Source organism: Xenopus laevis, chromosome 7L (genome assembly GCF_017654675.1).
Source record: "Xenopus laevis strain J_2021 chromosome 7L, Xenopus_laevis_v10.1, whole genome shotgun sequence".
Classification (NCBI taxonomy): domain Eukaryota; kingdom Metazoa; phylum Chordata; class Amphibia; order Anura; family Pipidae; genus Xenopus; species Xenopus laevis.
In genome coordinates, this window is record NC_054383.1 from 438,023 (window position 1) to 456,912 (window position 18,890).

Sequence of the window (18,890 nt, forward strand, 5' to 3'; positions counted from 1 at the left end):
TACTTTGTTATTTTAATTTTTTCCCAAAGGTGATGTTTATGAAAATTCTGTGGGAATGAAGTATTATGACTGAATAAATAATGAATAATGAGCAATAATGATAATAATATATAAAAACAGTGTTTTATTTGTAATATTAGCTGGTGGGCCAGGAATGTTTATTCACCGAAGCGTTGGGGTTCAATGCTTTCCTCATCCAAATTGTATGTGTCTGCACATCTGCCGCACCATAACCTGCCCCCCCATAAGAGCTTGGGGAAAGTGACACTGATGGGGCTAAAGATGACAACTGCAAACTACACACTATAACAACAGGTAGTAATGCAATTGTTTCATTTCAAGCCCAGCAGTTGGTTTTAGAGTTTTATTCAAGACATCATGAAGAAGTGTAATTAAGTGTCTATTTGCACCAGTGGTTCCAGAGCTTCAAGCACAAGAGATCTACAGAAATGAGCATAACTTGCCCCTCTTTAATGTCAGTACAAATGGACATTTCTGGAGGCTCTGAGTGAATCCCTGATTATCTAGGAAAGACCCAGCAATAAATGTTCTGATACTCACTTATTAAATGAAATATTTATTTATTTGTGCCATAGAATCAGAAAAAAAGCTGAGACTTTCCAATAAGTTAAAATATTAGTTGGCAGCAATGGTGCTCTGGATCCAGGAGTTGTAGTTGCAGACCTTGGTGTAGACACCAGGATAGTTCCTCTGGGCACAGCCAATTCCCCAAGAAACAATACCCTGCAGTTGTCCATTGCACACCACGGGGCCACCAGAGTCACCCTAAAAGAAGGAGAGATTGTTATTAGACAGATATCACAATGAGTTGCAGTACATCTTATGGAAGATGAATCCTCGGGCAGATAGGTGATGATGGGGGGGGGCACTCTAAAAATATTACCCAATTAGGAGAATTCCATGTTGGGGCATCAAGGGAATGGGGTGAGTTACCTGGCAGGAGTCCTTGCCACCCTCCAAGTATCCAGCACAGAACATGTTGTTGGTGATCTGCCCGGGGTAGGCACCTGTACATTGGGCGGTAGTCAGGATGGGGGCACTCAAGCACTGCAGGAGGTTGGGGTAATTGGCTGAAAATAAAAATGTAGATATTAAATATTTATGGGATAAATATCCGAGAATCACACATTTACCAAATAGATTTTTCCCATACTGAGCTGTATAGTAGACATGGTACCTGACACTAGTGGATCAGCAATAACAATAATCTATCTATGTGCAATCTGACCTCACACAGACTGTGGCTGGAGTTGGAGGTTCAGGGCCAGATTCTTACACTGCAGTATAATTATTCCTGACCAACAGAAATTGGTATTTGTTCATTACAGAATCTACATGACTTGTCCTGATAACTTACAGCCACTGGTGGAAGTGTTGCCCCAGCCAGAGATCAGGCAGCTGGAACCAGCGGCGGCACAACTAGAAGGCAGAGCCACAGCATTCACATTGGAGTTAAGGGAGGCAGGAGAGGCAAGTTTGATCAACATGATGTCATTGTCGATGGTCCTGGAGTTGTAGTTGGGGTGTCTGATGACCTTGGCAGAGTTGATGAATTGTTCTGTTCCTTCATTTAGGGCGATGTTGTGTTCCCCAAGCCTGACCTGGACGCTCCTTTAAAGGAAAGAAATAGAAATACACAGAAATGAAAAGACAATAGAGAAGAGATGTTCTATTTAATTGTTCAATTCTGGAAAAACTCGGAGAATAAGCTTTAATAAGGTAAAGGAATAATGAGTAGAATTTTGTTGGTTATTATATTCTCTGTCTCTGTTTATGTATTATAATTACCTGTTGCAAAAAACATCTATTTTCTTAGTTGAATAGACTCATAATACAGTCTAAATGTAACAATAATAATAATAATAATTTATGATAAAGATTTCTATAGATGCATTTCCCCTCTTTTTAGGATCTGTGAGTATGTGAGTATACTGTCAAACCCCATGATGATGGTTAGTAGGACTCTATACTTACGCTTGGTAACAGTGAGCGGCAGACACAACCCACTGGTTATTGAGCAGAGACCCTCCACAGAAATGGTAGCCAGCGTTTAGGGAGACGATGTAGGGGACAGAGTTCCTGGCACAGGTAGAACCTCCAATGATCTTATCATCATCAAAGGCAGCTGGAAAGAGAAGTCACATATTGTTTAAATATTTATATTCATAGTAATGTAGTCAAATCTCAAATAGCACAAATCTTACTGGAAGCTTTCACACTGACGTTTGAGAAAAACAGACTCATGAAGTAAGAGACATTTGACAAGAGGACTCACCTGCTGCTCCCAGGAGCACACAGATCAGAAGAAGTTTCATGGTGGAGATGTGTCCAAGTAGATGTTCTGCAGGAGAAACTTCTGGTATTTATACCCAAACCTATAGATCAGCCCTTCATCACTCACCTGTTTATATATAGAAGTGCAGGGTATAAATATGAGTGGCCTTGGAGGTGATGGGAATGACACAGAGGGACTCACAATCTTGTATTTTCCAGAGGATTTTAGACTTATCAGGAATGTGTGAAATTCATTTTCTATACATGAAGCAATTTGCACTCAGTCTCACTGTTTTTCTCATTAAACATCTTTCAGTGGGGGCAGAGGATTAGAGATACAACATATTTCACTGTAGTTGATCAGACTGATTTAATTTTACTTGTCCACTGGTTACAAGAGGCTGCAAAACGGGAAAAAACTGATATTTTAAGCTAATGAGAAAAGATCAAATCATTTTATAAGAACAGCAATTTAAATTTGAATTAGAATTTAACAAATTTCTCCAAACTTGCAGATAAGTTAGAGATCAGACTTAAACCTTTTATAAGAGGAAGAATGTGAGGAAGAATTTGATAAAGCCCAGTGGATCCATGTTTGAAGAAAGTTTTTAAAAATGTTCATTGTTCAACTTCCTCTTCATAAGTCAATTATTTTCTAAAACCCTCAGACATTCTGCATGGCAAAAACTGTTGTTCAAATGTTGTTCCCATGTGTCCGTTAAAAGATTCCCCATCAAAACCCTCTTGTGTTGCAGGAATGTCTCCAACTCTTAAACAACACATAGAAGAGATAGAGAAATGGGTTCATTGTGCTAAGGGAGAATATGGGGAGATGAAATGGAATGAAAGGGATGGAAATTTCAAGGAATATGAAAAGATGAAGCAGAATAATTGGGACACTGACCAAGTTTAGATGCACAGTCAAACCCCCACTCCTTAGGATCACAGACATAAAACTGCTATTGACAAATGTTGGGCCTGCACCCATTTCACAATTGAACAGATTTTTTTAGCTATAACTGACCAAAGGGCATTGGATAAAATGAAAAGAGAAAGCTAAAAGAGAGGCATGAAGTAAAGATTTAATTTTGGCTTTAGCCTCTAATGAAGCAACAGTATATATATACCTGTATATACAATGGCACTCATTGCAGAGACACAGATGGAGATTGAGAAATGGCTCCACTTGCTCCAATTAGAGTAAGACAAAATAGAGATAAAAGCCCCTGAGTTTGAGTTAAAGGCAATGGAGTCCCAGATTGATGAATGGGCAGAAGCAATAGAAATGCCACAATCAAAGACAACAATTAGACACATGTGGTACCAGCACAAGTCTGTGTATAGTTACAAAAGGACCGTGTTGTGAAACAAGTGTAGTCTGGGCATTTGCTTCTCTCCTGCCAAGGAAACTGTATGGATGTATTTACCAGATACTTCTGGGGTCGTTTCAGTCAATGTGAGGATTTGGCCAAGAAGTTGTGAAGTGTGAATGTTGCTTCATATTCTCACTCATTCCTATCAGTGGAGATGCATGTGGGGTAACAAGACAACATTTCAGCATTGGAAGGACAATGGACTGGGAGGGAAATGGATGTTGGGAGCATAAAGAATGAGAAAATGTCAGTGGTCCTTTCTGCACCTATTGGAATATGATTTGCTCTAGCACTACCCAAACAGCATCAACTAATGCAAAATAGAATGGGGTTTGCAGACCTTGGGGCAGATTAATGAAATACTTTATGTATTTGCAGCACTGTATGCCCCAGTGGGAAGAAGTTTCTATATTGGAGGCAAGCTATCAGGAGACCAAAGCATCACAGAATTTCCACAAACACTGGATACTCGGAGGCCTATTTATCAAAATTTGTATTTGTGTAATTTTCATTGTTTTCTACTTTGAATAACCTTGAATCCAATCGAATAAAACCATGGCAAAAATATCAGTACCTCAAATTTCTGTTTGATTTACCATTTTTAATATATTGAAAAGCTCAATAAAAATATATAAAATATATAAAATATATTAAAAACTCAAAAGACTAGAAATGAATCAATAGTTACATTTTTTGCCATACGACAGCTCCCATTGGCTTCTACATGACCTCTCAAGTCTCATGCTTTTTTGTTTTATTTTGGAGAAAAAAAAAGTAAACCTTTTTCAAATTCATGATTTTTTTGTGCAAAATAATTCAAATTATGAAAAAAATTATGAACATTGTTAAATAACCCCCTAAGTATCACCCATGCTCAGTGGGCACCCATAGCCGCTGCAGGCTAACTTCATTCCATTAGCCATAGGCTTCCTCATGGGTAATAGTAATGTGTCACTCTGAGTAACATCATTTCCAGTTGGGAAACCTAAATCTAATAATCCTGACCCCCCCCCATTACCAGGGATACTTTGCTAGTTCCTAAGCCATGAGCAGTGGGATAACTATATGAGGCTGAGCCTCATCCCCATGAGTCGACCAGTCGGACCCTCGTGTCCCCAGCTCCCTGCCAGCTCTTAGATAGGACAGTTGCTGTGGAGGGGGGATCTCTAAAGAGGAAGCAGACTGGGCCCCCTGCCCCCTAACTCTGTTTCCTCTATAGTTTTGGCACTGGCGCTAAGATTAACACTACCCCCATCTTGGCATTCCAAAAAGTGTCTACTGTCAGGAGGGAATTTTCTATTATGTTTAAAGAGTTCTAGAGCATTATCAGTGCTGGTGATATTCCCATATTCCCAGCTTCAATGCTTGACTTATTTTTCCTACATAAAGTTTATTGCAAACATATAAATCAGCCCTTTGGTTGTACAAATAAAAGACTCAGATTGGGTGATGGGCATCAACAGCATTTTGGATGAGGTCCAATGACTGAGGCTAAAACAGGATCTGCATGTAACATATGCCAACATCTCCTCAATATAATATTGACATTTCTCCACTGATTAGAAGAAAAGCTGACAAGCACTCATAAAAGTAAAGAACTTTATTTCAACTTGTTAAAACCATCACATTTCCTGACGGGTTTCGTATCAACAAAGGCATTATATAGGCATTGCACTCTAATGAGCCGATCAGCTGTTTGAATCAATTTACCGGACATGACATCACTAATTACATTGTTGCAACCTGGGCAATTAACCCCATTGCTACAAGCCATGCATTCTACGGCCCATATAGATATATAAATATATATTTATATTTATAGTGAACAGAACCAAGTTGAGCATCTCCACTGATTCCCAAAGGATCCTATAAATCTGATGAATTAATTCAGTTCCTGATTTACATCTTTGGCTTTTGATGATAGTAAATCTTTCTCAGGGTGCTAATATATTCCTTTCTGATAAGAGTTTAGGAGATCCATCACTCCCTGGCTCGTTCCCTGAATGTTCTACTATCAATACAATTATATCTGACCTATAAATTCACCCACTAGGTCCCTCTCTATTGGTAGTTGGCTTTCACAATGTAATATACAGTTAGTTGCAGAGGCTTTCCTATATAAACCCCTTCTAATTCTCCCATCAGATGAAATAGGAAATAAATATAAAATAAATTACATACAAAAACAACAAATGGCTCAACATAGGAGGGAAACTCTACAGGGCAAGACTCGTCTGTCTTTCTACACCTAAAAGACAAGGGACACTCCTTTGAAGATAGCAATGTCCAAATCTTGGATAAAGAAGACGCTTGTTTGAAAGAGGGGATTCAGGTCAAGGTGGAGAAACCATCCCTGAACAGAGGCGGGGGCCTTCGACACCACTTGTCTGCTACATACAATGCTCTTCTAACATCTGTACAACACTTCACACATCCATTCATGCAACTCTCACAAGTAACACCTCTTTCTAGGAGTTGCACCTTGGTAATCCTATCACAGTAACCCCATAGTATCACACCTCTGTGAGTTTCACCTCTCTGAAGAGTTACAATGTGCCATTGTGATTGGATTAGTGGAAGAGTTTATATGACAAGAATTTCCCACACCAGTCAGTTGAACTGAAGAAGCTGCTCGGATGAGTAGTGAAATATCTTCATTGATTACTCAGCAAGTCCAGTTGTTTTAGAATTACTTATATTAGATATACCATGACCTGGATGAATGAAAATCTTCACAGTTATAAAAAAACAACCTTTTCTCTACTGAAAGTCAATTGAATGTTGAGGTTATTATCATTTAATACATCCCAAAAACTGTATTGTTTCTCAGTACCTCCAGTCCTAAGGAAGACCAGGTCATTTAGTAAAGTTTATCAGTCATATCTCGTCTGTCCCTGGCCAATCAGCAATTTCTTTTTATTCTACAGATTCTTTAGAAAGTAAAAGATCTGATTAATGGATAAACTGGCAAATGCTTTCCTAGTGATTCATATTTATAAATGTACAACACAGGGACTATTTGTTATGTACTTGTTGCCACCCAAATGAGTTAACTCAATAAGGTATTTACCAAGATGTTATACAGGCGTTTTAGGTTTAGAGCAAATGGATTTTATCAAGGGAAGAAAATTTCCACTGATACCAAATTACTTATCAGAATTCTGTAAATAAAACCAACAAGAACTACACAAAGCTTTTTCTGCATCGGCTGCAACATCCACACGTTTCCCACATGAAAACTGCCAGTGCTTGTTCTTCCCTAGAAAAACACTTTTTGTTCTTTTGTAACTAATGAGGAGCTATCCATTCTAGGAAATATAATCTTTATATCCATACAGATGACATAGGACTTTGATGAAGAAAAATACTGTATGTTCCTTGTTTTAGCATCACTGGAATACAGGGAAGTTTCACCTTTAAATATATTTTTCTACAAGTCTGTAGAGAAATCACAGGGCTATTTATGAGCACAAATGTAGAGGTTTTGGGGAGCCAGACCAGATGAAAATGAGGTCATCAATATAGTGACATATGATTGAGATAAGGATTTCTATCTCCAGAGATGTGAGTCTGCTCATTCCCACAAACCCATATATAGGTTTCCATATGAAGGGGCAAAGGAAGCCTAGGAAAGCAATATACCTCTTTCCCTCAGCCTCTCAAAAAATAGAAATGCCGGGTGCAGTTTAGAGAGGTCGGCACCTCTCCCGCATATCTGCAACAGAATTACCATGGCAAGTAAGAGGGGTGAACCCCCAAACGTTTATATGTCTGACAAAGGGGCCCACTGCCGAAACATTACATCACTTGACATTATAAAATATTATCAGGGGTTTGTTCCGCTTCACTTGATATCATGTGAGGGGCAAAGGAAGCCCCCATGGCAGCCCCATATCTATGGAGATAGGACAAACCATTGGAATAAATATAATTGCAGCAGAAAATCTTGGGCCAAAACCAAAATTAAAACACAGTCTTTGGACTATAAAGTAGAATCACATAGGCTTGAAGAGTGGGAAATGGATTAGTATATGGGCTGAATGCCCACAGCGACACCGTCAAATCCACACTCCCATGTCAATCAATCCACACCCCTCATTCTTCATCCATTACTCCACCCCTTCTTCCCACCACTCCTCCTCCTCCTCTCCACCACCCCTGTTGGCCATTGTGGCAAGTTTTTCCTGCTTTTGGGCACCTCACTGAAAACACCTCATTCTCCTTTACTTTCCAAAATACAAGTGCCTACATGAGTTTCAATGCCCATAAATGGCCACTGGAGAACTTCCTGTTTGAAAGAAAAAATGAATTCATGGAAACAAATGTCTATAGCATTTAATAAATACGATAAAATGCATGTCTTTAGAGGAAAAAGATTTACATGAGTTTAAAGGAGCTTATTTAAAAAAAAATTCACATAACAATAAATAAACTATATATAAAGCAGTTATCTTACTGTATTCACCCAGTTGGACGTTCTCTGTCTCTTTAGTTCTAAGATTAGTATTAAAATATTGGTCTCTTAAGTTTAGCCATTATTTTAATTTTAATGCTTTCTTCCAAAATGTTCTTGGTTAGTAGCGTTTATTTTCCAATATAAGCTTCAGCTTGTTTTTTTTTTCAGTTTGTTTTTCATATAGTTAGCATTTAGCGGAATCTGTAGAACCCCAGTTTTTCTGCATCCAAACAGTGTCCATTCTGGAAAACTTAAATTCAGGGACATCAAATTGTTTTACTGTATTTCTAGAGATTCTTTTCTCATAAACTCATTATTTCTCCTTTTATTGTTGCTCTCCCAATGTGTCCCATAATAATGAAGAATTCATAGAATAGGAGAATAAAGAGAGAAGGCGCACACCCTTAAATCGAACTACGGGGTGCTAATCCATAGGTGACTCCCCATAAGGGTCTCCATATCGAATTGCAAATATTAAAAATAATGGATAGCACACCCTATTTGAAAAGCAAAATTAATTTATTACAAAAAGAAGAAAAAAATAAGCAAAAATAATTTACGAAACATAATTAAAAATAAAAAGGTGAGCCCAATGCGTTTCGACCTTAAGGATCTTCCTCAGGGGCACAAAATAAACAAAAAATCAAAAAGGCCTTTGCGTCCCATGCACCACACCACAAGCACATCTGCGCCTGGAGCTGGAACAGAGCTGAGTTCAGTGAGGGGAAACAGAAGAGCGTCGCAAAACAAGTCGAGGTCTGGAGTTCAAGCAGAGTAGGTAAACAGACCGAGGTTGTAAACAGTAGATCAGAAAGCATCAACGAAGTCCACACAGCTAGGATTAGAACCAAGCACTGAGGGAATCATTGAGCTTCTTTTTAAAGAGAGTTTTTTGAGCCAAACAAACTTGTGCGTACCAATGCCGGGCACGCTGATGCTGGACATGTTGACGTGCGCGCTTACGTTAGGCGAATCGATGCCTACACTGGGAGAACACTGGGAGAGCAGAGGCCGGGCCTCATTTAGTTCCTCCTCCCACCATTACACTCTGATAAGGAAGGGAAATCAGTTTATTTCTCAATATGTCTGTAAAAAAACCCTCATGATTCTTATCATTTGGCTCATAAATCTAGTATATTAATGGTGAATTGATGGTTTTATTCATCAGCATTGCTACACCTCCTTTTTCTTTAGAGCAGAAGAATATTTACATTGTCCCACCCTATGTCTGTCAAATGGGTCTCTTGACTTGAGGCTTTATCTGTTTGAGAATTCAGACCATTTACATTCCAAGAAATAGTTTAAGGGTGTTTATCTAGGGGAATGCATCTCAATAAGATTCTTATATACAGTATGCCAAGGTTCTAAGTGACATTGAATTGTCATTGTAATTGATGAGCAGAATGAGAATGTATTAACAATGATATAGTGAAACTATGTTTCTAGCCATATACTGAGGGGAAGGTTTGTTAACATTAGAATTTGAGTTTTTACTGTGATTCAAGTAAAAGCACACAATTTCGATTAATTAAGCTCAAATGTAAAAAATTTGCAGCTAAATTGGCAGATTTCTGTAGAAGAAAATTGGAGATGGAAATGTTGAAGTTCAAGTTATGTTAAAATTTTGCATTTGTTGAAAAAATATTTTCAAGACTCACTGAAAATGAAGAGTTGAATGTTTTTAGAGTGTTCAAGTTTTTTTTACTCTTTAAAGCAATTGAGTTTCTTATGTTTTGAATGAAAATTCACTGGAAAGCGGATAAGTGCAATTTCTTTGCGAATTTATTCAGAGATGCATGGCACGACATGTTTCAGACCACAGGGGTCCTTAGTTTGGTGCAGTTTACAAAACACTGAGTGAAAGAGGCTTTTTAAGGCCATCGACCCCACTTTATTCTACATCATGTGACCAGGTTACCATCTCCATCTAGTGGCCAGGTATACTTATTACACTGTAATACAAGATGCTACAGACTTGTCTATCCAAGATACCCACCATGAGGACACACATAGTTACACATGTTAGAAGCATTGTAATGTTCATGTTACCTTAGACTAAACCAGAACACTCAAATAACTGTATATTTTGCACTATATATACTGTAATTCTAAGATAAGAGTTATCACAAATCTTCCTCTAGAAATAGAAATTAAACGGAATAGCAACAAAGTGTCCTGTGTTTTGTAAAGAGCTCAGAAACATTATAAGTCTCTCTAAAAACAAAAACAGAAGCATTAACATAAATTGTATAGAATTCACATGAGAGCTAATAGTTGTAGCAGCAGCTTTTTTCCCTTCAGCATTATGGAGGTACAAATTACTTTTTAAATATTAACAATATGGAATATAGCATCTGTGAAATCCTCTGATATAAATACATTTTAGAAAGTAAGTAAGGCAAAGCATCATTAATGAATATTATATCAAGTTTTCTTTTCAATGTTAGACTGAGGTTTGGATTTTGTGTTTTCTGCTTACACCTTCATCTCTTTGTATTGAGAGACTACAAGAGTGATCTTTGGATTTATTCTGAACTTCTCTGGGCACTGAAGTTATTTGAGTCATTTCATTCTCCTGTTGCTGTTTTAGATTTTAACTTGACTCATAAAATGATGAGAATATTCATGGATTAGCTGGGAAATTTAGAGAAAACTTTACATGCAGTTGGTACACAATTTGGTGTGAACTGGTAAACATCCTTCTTTTCATAGAAAGTAAAACTGATTGGTCCTGAAAAAAAGCAATATTTTTTGGCCTTCCAGATCACTTTAGGTGGATACTTTTATAAGTCTGTCAATTCGTTGTAACTAAATGATCTACACTTGGGGTTTTAATTACTAAACTCCAAATTTATCGTCAGGCTTTTTGGGGCAAAATACAAATTTTTCGGTTTTTTTCTTTAAAACTCGAAAAAATTTTGATATTTATTAAAGCTCAATTCTACAAAAAGCCCAAATCTGAAACTAAAGGTTCCTATCCTATTTGGAAGTTTCTTTAATCTGTGCTAGAATTAGCCAGAAAATCCGTCCATTATGGGCTTTTCGGGATAAATCTGAAAAATTCTAGCTTTTCGTAAAAAAGCTCCAAAAACTTGAGCAATTCAGAAAAAAACCCTGAAAAAATTGTACAATTTCTGTTTTCGCTCAATTTTATCGGGTGTTTACCCGAACCAATTAAATCAAGCTTTTTTGTTAAAAAAAAAGATCGGGTATGGGAGTTTGGCCGTGTTTTTTTTTTATTTAAATAATGAGATGAAACCAGATTTTAGTAAATAACACCGTTGGTAATTGCAGTCACTGGTTAACATTTTTCTTTCTATTAACGTACTTGGTGAATTTGCAAAATTGTGATTGATTATTGTAATAATTGTTATTATTGATTTGATTGTTTTGGATTAACCTCCCAAATTATATATTTTTTCATAATGAAAGAAACTATAAAGTGTCCATGCCTCCAAACTTTTCTCCTCTAAGCTTCCTCATCCCTGGCTGAAGAATGGACAGTAGCACAAAACTTGGTGGTTCCCATCTTCTTCTATTACTTGTGGCTCATCAGCCTGGGGACCTCAATATTCATTGGTTTGGAGAACAATTTATTGCATTGCTTCTAAAATTACTTTCATTGTCCAAGCTGAGTGTTAGATCTATATATGGTAAGTCATGTATATATATTATGTCTTGCTTTCATTGTTTAAGCCTCACAGTGTGCATACCATGTAGAGACTTTCAGAAAGAAAGACTTTAATAAAACGTTATTAAATTATTTTGTCCATAGCTCAGTCATTTCATTTAGCTTATGAAATCACCTAAAGGCACAGTCATAATCTGTAGATCATATATCATTTCAGGGAATTTAGAAAACACTGATATATTTTCTTTAATTATTATTTGTCTTGGAAGGATCATCTGCCTACTAAAAAAACAGTCTCCTCTTTCAACTCTTTTCAACTCTTTCAACAACTGTAGAGCATTCCATGATGCCCTCAAGAATTCTCTTCTTTATATTGTTAGCCACAGCCCCCCCAAGATGTCACAATGTCATTGAAGCAGCTGAATGGGATGAGTACAAGTGCCTGTAGAAAGCTTGGAGCCCCAGGGAACATATAGATTGGAAGGAGAATCAGGAGGAGACTGGTAATTGTTGCCAAACTGGAGGGTCTAGTCACTCCCAGCCACAAAGTGAAAGAGAAACTATTCTTCTTTCCCTCCAATACTAGCAAAGGTTCTCAGATTTTGCTTGCTATGGGCTATGGTTGTAGCCCATATCAAGCAATTATTAGGTAGCATTACTGGTCATCTGTTTAAAACCAGCAGTTCATTGGTGGGTTTATTTTAATAAACGTGAGTAAACTACCCACAAAATGCATAGAAGCAAAATCTGTAACTGTCCCGAGACAACAAGATCATCTGTGCAAATTCACCTGCAACAATGACACTTACTGGATAGATCAAGTTGTTGGTGGGACAATGTCTGGTTCCTGGTGGCTTCTTTGTGTTTCTGGCTACAGCTCCAAACCCAACTGAGGTACAGCTACAAACAAGACTTTTCCCATTTTATGTAGGTATTAATGGACATTCCTAGAGGCTCTGAGTGATACCCCTGATTATCATCAAAGACCCAAAGGTAAACAATCTGACAGACCACTTATTCAATAAAATATTTATTTGAAAATCCTATTTGTGCCATAGAATCAGAACCAAAACCTAAGACTTTCCAATAAGTTAAAGGATTAGTTGGCAGCAATGGTGCTCTGGATCCAGGAGTTGTAGTTGCAGACCTTGGTGTAGACACCAGGATAGTTCCTCTGGGCACAACCGATTCCCCAGGACACAACACCCTGCAGCTCTCCATTACACACCACGGGGCCACCAGAGTCACCCTACAGAAAAGAGAGATTGTTATTAGACATATCTCACATTTCAATGCATTGCTTCTTATGGAAGATGAACCCTCAGGCAGACAGATAATTATTAGGGGTAACCATGAAAACAAAGTTCAGTATTTACCACCTAGAAGAATTCAGTGATGCAACATCAGAAGGATTGTGTGAGTTACCTGGCAGGAGTCCTTGCCACCCTCCAAGAATCCAGCACAGAACATGTTGTTGGTGATCTGACCGGGGTAGGCACCGGAACACTGGGCGGTAGTCAGGATGGGGGCACTCAAGCACTGCAGGAGGTCTGGATAATTGGCTAAAAAATAAAAAGTTTGGATATTAAATGACAAGATATTGGCAACAGTTATGTGAGACTCACCATATTTTTTTTCCATACGGAGCTGCACAGTAGACAACGACACAGCAACTACAGTAACGCTAGTGAATCAGCAATAAGGCACCAGAATCTGTAATGACCAGGGAATAATTAGAAGTGATTTTGTCAACGGCGCCTTAATTCTTCCTTGTAATCCACAGTTGGTGGAGATAAAGTCTCTGTGGGAGACTCATTTGTTGTTTTATGTGAGTAAGTTGCAAGTTATTCCCCCCATGGTTCTATCTGGTTACAAGGTGCAGCTACTAATCAGTGATTGGACATGAACATGAGCTACTGTGTTAGTAACAATGAAATGGATCTTCTGCAGAAGGGACAACACTGAGTCTTAGGTGTTCAAGGAAACCCATAGAATCATTTACAGGCAAACTGCTCCTTCCCAAATGTCACAGCATCTTTTCATTATCTGTAATTGGAGCATTTCTAAATCTTGTTCCTCCTCAAATTCAAATTAATACTAAACACGCATGGTTAATCAATAAGTATAAAATGTGAGATTTTTTTTTCTTCACCCTCCATTTAAACATAAACATTAACCCATTGAGGATTCAAGAACATTTTTTTGTATAAGACAGGGAAGTGGCTGAGTTTGGCTGGAACTGAGTGTCTAGGGGTAGAATCTTGCTGCAATATATTTATAATTATTCCCCAGGTCTCTAAAGTTTTCAGAAATGGAAATGTGTTCATTATGGAACCAACAGTATTTATTCTGATAACTTACAGGTAGTAGTGGAAATGTTCCCCCAGCCAGAGATCAGGCAGCTGGAACCAGCGGCGGCACAACTAGAAGGCAGAGCCACAGCATTCACATTGGAGTTAAGGGAGGCAGGAGAGGCAAGTTTGATCAACATGATGTCATTGTCGATGGTCCTGGAGTTGTAGTTGGGGTGTCTGATGACCTTGGCAGAGTTGATGAATTGTTCTGTTCCTTCACTTAGGGCGATGTTGTGTTCCCCAAGCCTGATCTGGACGCTCCTGTAAGGGAAAGAAAATACACAGAAATGTAATGTTAATGAAGAAGAAAATGGACGGAGTCATTTAACAAACACAGGAAAGGATATTCTATTTGGAGAATAAGTTTGGAAATTAACATGGCAGAGAAATAATTAGTATAATGTTGTTGGTTATTATATTCAGTTGTCTCAGAAAGGATTCAACTTTTTAATCACTTGATATAATTGACTATTGTATCATCAACTTTGGTGCGTCATTAAATGTTTATAAAAATGTACTTCCTGTGGAACCCGATGGTTCTGGTCATGTTATGTAGGACTCTGTACTTACGATTTCCAGCAGTGAGCAGCAGACACAACCCACTGGTTAGAGATCAGAGACCCCCCACAGAAATGGTACCCCGAGTTCAGGGAGACAATGTAGGGGACAGAGTTCCTGGCACAGGTAGAACCTCCAATGATCTTGTCATCATCAAAGGCAGCTGGGAAGAGAAGGTACATGAATTCTTATTGTGTAAATGTTTATCTTCACAGTAATATAGACAAATGGGTAAAATGAATAGATAAATATAAGGGATTTTCCTCTAACATACAACAATAAACTCTTGTAACAAATAATATAAAGATTAAGTAAGAGACATTTGGCAAAGGAACTCACCCACTGCTCCCAGGAGCACAAAGATCAGAAGAAGTTTCATGGTGGAGATGTGTCCAAGTAGATGTTCTGCAGGAGAAACTTCTGGTATTTATACCCAAACCTATAGATCAGCCCTTCACCTCTCACCTCTATGTATTTAAATAGAAGTAAAAAGTATGAATATGAGTGGCCTTGGGGGGTGGTGGGAATGACACAGAGGGACTCACAATCTTTACCATTTTCCAGAGGATTTCAGGCTTATCAGGAATGTGTTTGCAAAATTCCTTGTCCATACATGAAGCAATTTGTACTCAGTCTCACTGTGTTTCAACATATTTCACTATTATTTCTGCACAGGGGGGTAGAGAATAAAATATAAAAATATATCCATTAATCAAATCTATTTAATTTTAACTTCCCACTGGACTTGAACATTGGATAAAATAAGAGAATTGTGAAGCAAAACCTCTGGCAAGTAATTTGAAAGTGGAAACATTCCAGACAATATGACCTTCATTGACCCTGTTTCCTATTTAATTAGATAATCTGGTACCTCTTTATAATAACTCTGTTCATTTTGTAATTGGCCCCCTATTTCTTCTTTGACTCTCACCTCCTATATGTTCATATCAGATGTTGATATTGATAAGATCATCTAACAGCTACAGACATTATGAACAGCTGTTTCCCCTCCTATTCATATTCCAGTCTCTTATACAAATTAATGCATGGTTGCTAGGGGAATTAGGACCTTAGCTGCTGAAATTGCAAACTGGAGAGCTGATGAATAAAAAGCGAAATAACTCAAAAAAACACAAAAAAATAAGAAATGAAAACCAACTGCAAAATACAAATTTTTCGGAATTTATTATACTCCGAGGATGGAAAAAGTCAGAATCTGAAAATTTGGCACCTGCTGAGGTTGCATATAAGTCAATTGATCTGCACTGGGTTTAGTGCAAATATCTGAAGATTTTAGGATTTTTGGGCAAAAATCTGAAAAAATATGATCGCGTGGAAAATCATAAAAATAGGTATGATTCGTATTTTTCACGATTTTGTTTTTTTTTTTCTCTCAAACAAAATTTTCGGGATAGTGTATTAATAAATAAGGCAAAAAAACCTGTGCAGAATTGTCCGGCGTTTTCTTCCGAAAATATTGAGAAGAATAGTAACATAATTTCCAGTTGGGAAACCTAAATCTAATATAGGGGATTATGCATTCTAGAGCAAACTCATTTTGTATTAACCCAGCATAGACAGAGTGTGAATCACTTGGACATTAATTGTAGACTGTATTCCACAAATAAAGGAGCTCAGTATATGAAAGTATTGTGAACTAGACATTCAAGCAATTAGAAACTCTCATTCTTTTAATCTCACTCTTTTACCATAAGAGAATGTTGTTCTGACCCTCCCCCCTCATTACCCAGGATTCAAGAGTTCTAGAGCATTATCAGTGCTGGTGATATTCCCATATTCCCAGCTTCAATGCTTGACTTATTTTTCATACATAAAGTTTATTACAAGCATATAAATCAGCCCTTTGGTTGTACAAATAAAAGACTCAGATTGGGTGATGGGCATCAACAGCATTTTGGATGAGGTCCAATGACTGAGGCTAAAACAGGATCTGCATGTAACAAATCTGCCAGCATCTCCTCAATATAATATTGACATTTCTCCACTGATTCCCAAAAGGATCCTATAAATCTGATGAATTGATCCAGTTCCTGATTTACATTTAGGAGAACTTTCACTCCCTGGCTCTTTCTCTGAATGTTCTACTATCAATATAATTATATCTGACGTATAAATTCACCCACTAGGTCCCTCTCTATTGGTAGTTGGCTTTCACAATATAATATACAGTTAGTTGCAGTGGCTTTCCTATATAAACCCCTTCTAATTCTGCCATCAGAAGAAATAGGAAAGAAATATAAAATAAATTACAAAAATTTGTCTGTTGAAAGCCAATTGGATGTTTAATATATCCCAAAAACGGTGTAATTTCTCAGTACCTCCAGTCCAAAGGAAGACCAGGTCATTTAGTAAAGTGTATTAGTCATATCTCGTCTGTCCCTGGCCAATCAGCAATTTCTTTTTATTCTATAGATTCTTTAGAAAATAAAAGATCTGATTAATGGATAAACTGGCAAATGCTTTCCTAGTGATTCATGTTTATAAATGTACAACACAGGGACTATTTGTTATGTACTTGTTGCCTCTTAATGTAAATGTGATTCTCTCAGATAAATATGTGGATCCCAGTGGGGGATGCAGGAAGAATCTTAGACACTTGAATTAAATTTAAATTGATCCTGACTGGTTAATTAAATTGATCCTGACTGGTTCTAACAATATTCATATGAGTTAACTGGACTCAGGGGAAGGTATTTACCAAGATGTTATTACAGGCGTTTGAGGTTTAGAGAAATGGATTTTATCAAGGGAAGAAAATTTCCACTGATACCAAATTACTTATCAGAATTCTGTAAATAAAACCAACAAGAACTACACAAAGCTTTTTCTGCATCGGCTGCGACATCCACACGTTTCCCACATGAAAACTGCCAGTGCTTTTTGTTCTTCCCTAGAAAAACACTTTTTGTTCTTTTGTAACTAATGAGGTGCTAGGAAGTATAATATTTATATCCATATTGATTGACATAGGACTTTGATGAAGAAACATCTTTTCCTTATTTTAGGATCACTGGAATACAGGGAAGTTTCCCCTTTGAATATATTATTCTGCAAGTCTGTAGAGAAATCACGGGGCTATTTACAAGTGAAGGACCTAGAGGTTTTGGGGAGCCAGACCAGATGGAAATGAGCTCATCAATATAGTGACATATGGTCGCAATAAAGATTACTATCTCCAGAGATGTCAGTCCACTCGCTCCCACTAATCCATATATAGCTTTGCATATGAGGGGCAAGGGAAGCATTGGAGAGCAATATAACTCTTTACCCCAGACTCTCTCTGTCAGGTGCAGGTTAGAGAGGTCCCACGTATCTGCAACAGAATTACCATGGCAAGTGAAGTGGGGTGAACGTTTAAATTTCTGACAAAAATGTTACATCTCTCGACACTGTAAAAGTGTGGGGGTTCATCCCGCTTCACTTGCTATCATGTGATGGGCAAAGGAAGCCCCCATATCAGTACCATATCTATGGAGATAGGACAAAGCACTGAAATAAATATAATTGCAGCAGAAAATCTAGGGCCAAAACCAAAAACTATAACACAGTCTTTGGAATATAAAGCAGAATCACATAGCCTTGAAGAGTGGGAAATGGATTAGTATATGTACTGAATGCCCACACTGACACCCTCAAATCCACACTCCCAATCAATCCACACCCCTCCTTCCTCATCCATTACTCCACCCCTTCTTCCCACCACTCCTCCTCCTCCTCTCCACCATCCCTGTAGGCAATTGTGGTAAGTTTTTCCTGCTTTTGAACACCTCACTGGAAACACCTCATTCTCCTTCCAAAATGCAAGTGCCTACATGAGCGTCAATGCCCAGACCCCCTGAGCCTATTGGTATCATTACCCATAAACTGGATTGATTGAAAACTTAAATGCACTGCACTTCTAGAGATTCTTTTATCATGAACTCATTATTTCTCCTCTTATTGTTGCCACCCCCCAACGTGTCCCAATGAAGAATTCATAGAATAAGAAGATTTATCTCTGAACAATACGTCTTTCATGGATCATCCAAATGAAGTCCAGTCTGAATGATATGTATATGTTAAATTTCCAAGGAATTTTGTATTGAATCAAATAATCTGACTACTGAAATTGGAGTGATGTCTGAGTATTACAATTGCCCAGTTTTTGTGTCATCTACATTACTTAATAAATTATTGGAATCACAGAATTGAATTGGCTCTCA

At 37.7% G+C, this 18,890-nt stretch overlaps 3 protein-coding genes across 3 annotated transcripts in view; all 3 read right to left on the bottom strand.

The window, feature by feature from the left end:
- LOC443731 (TCR VDJC BV5 BJ1) overlaps positions 1 to 18,890 on the bottom strand; it is a 188,089-nt gene that overhangs the window by 82,298 nt on the left and 86,901 nt on the right.
- Positions 624 to 2,336, bottom strand: LOC121395739 (trypsin-like). Its single transcript, XM_041570016.1, has 5 exons — positions 2,297 to 2,336; positions 1,996 to 2,146; positions 1,379 to 1,632; positions 955 to 1,091; positions 624 to 786 (listed from the first exon to the last, which is right to left on the bottom strand). Exons 1-5 carry the CDS (start codon positions 2,334 to 2,336, stop codon positions 637 to 639), a joined length of 732 nt encoding a protein of 243 aa, XP_041425950.1. The 3' UTR covers positions 624 to 636.
- LOC108705898 (trypsin) lies at positions 12,834 to 15,046 on the bottom strand. Its single transcript, XM_041570017.1, has 5 exons — positions 15,007 to 15,046; positions 14,680 to 14,830; positions 14,117 to 14,370; positions 13,181 to 13,317; positions 12,834 to 13,004 (listed from the first exon to the last, which is right to left on the bottom strand). Exons 1-5 carry the CDS (start codon positions 15,044 to 15,046, stop codon positions 12,855 to 12,857), a joined length of 732 nt encoding a protein of 243 aa, XP_041425951.1. The 3' UTR covers positions 12,834 to 12,854.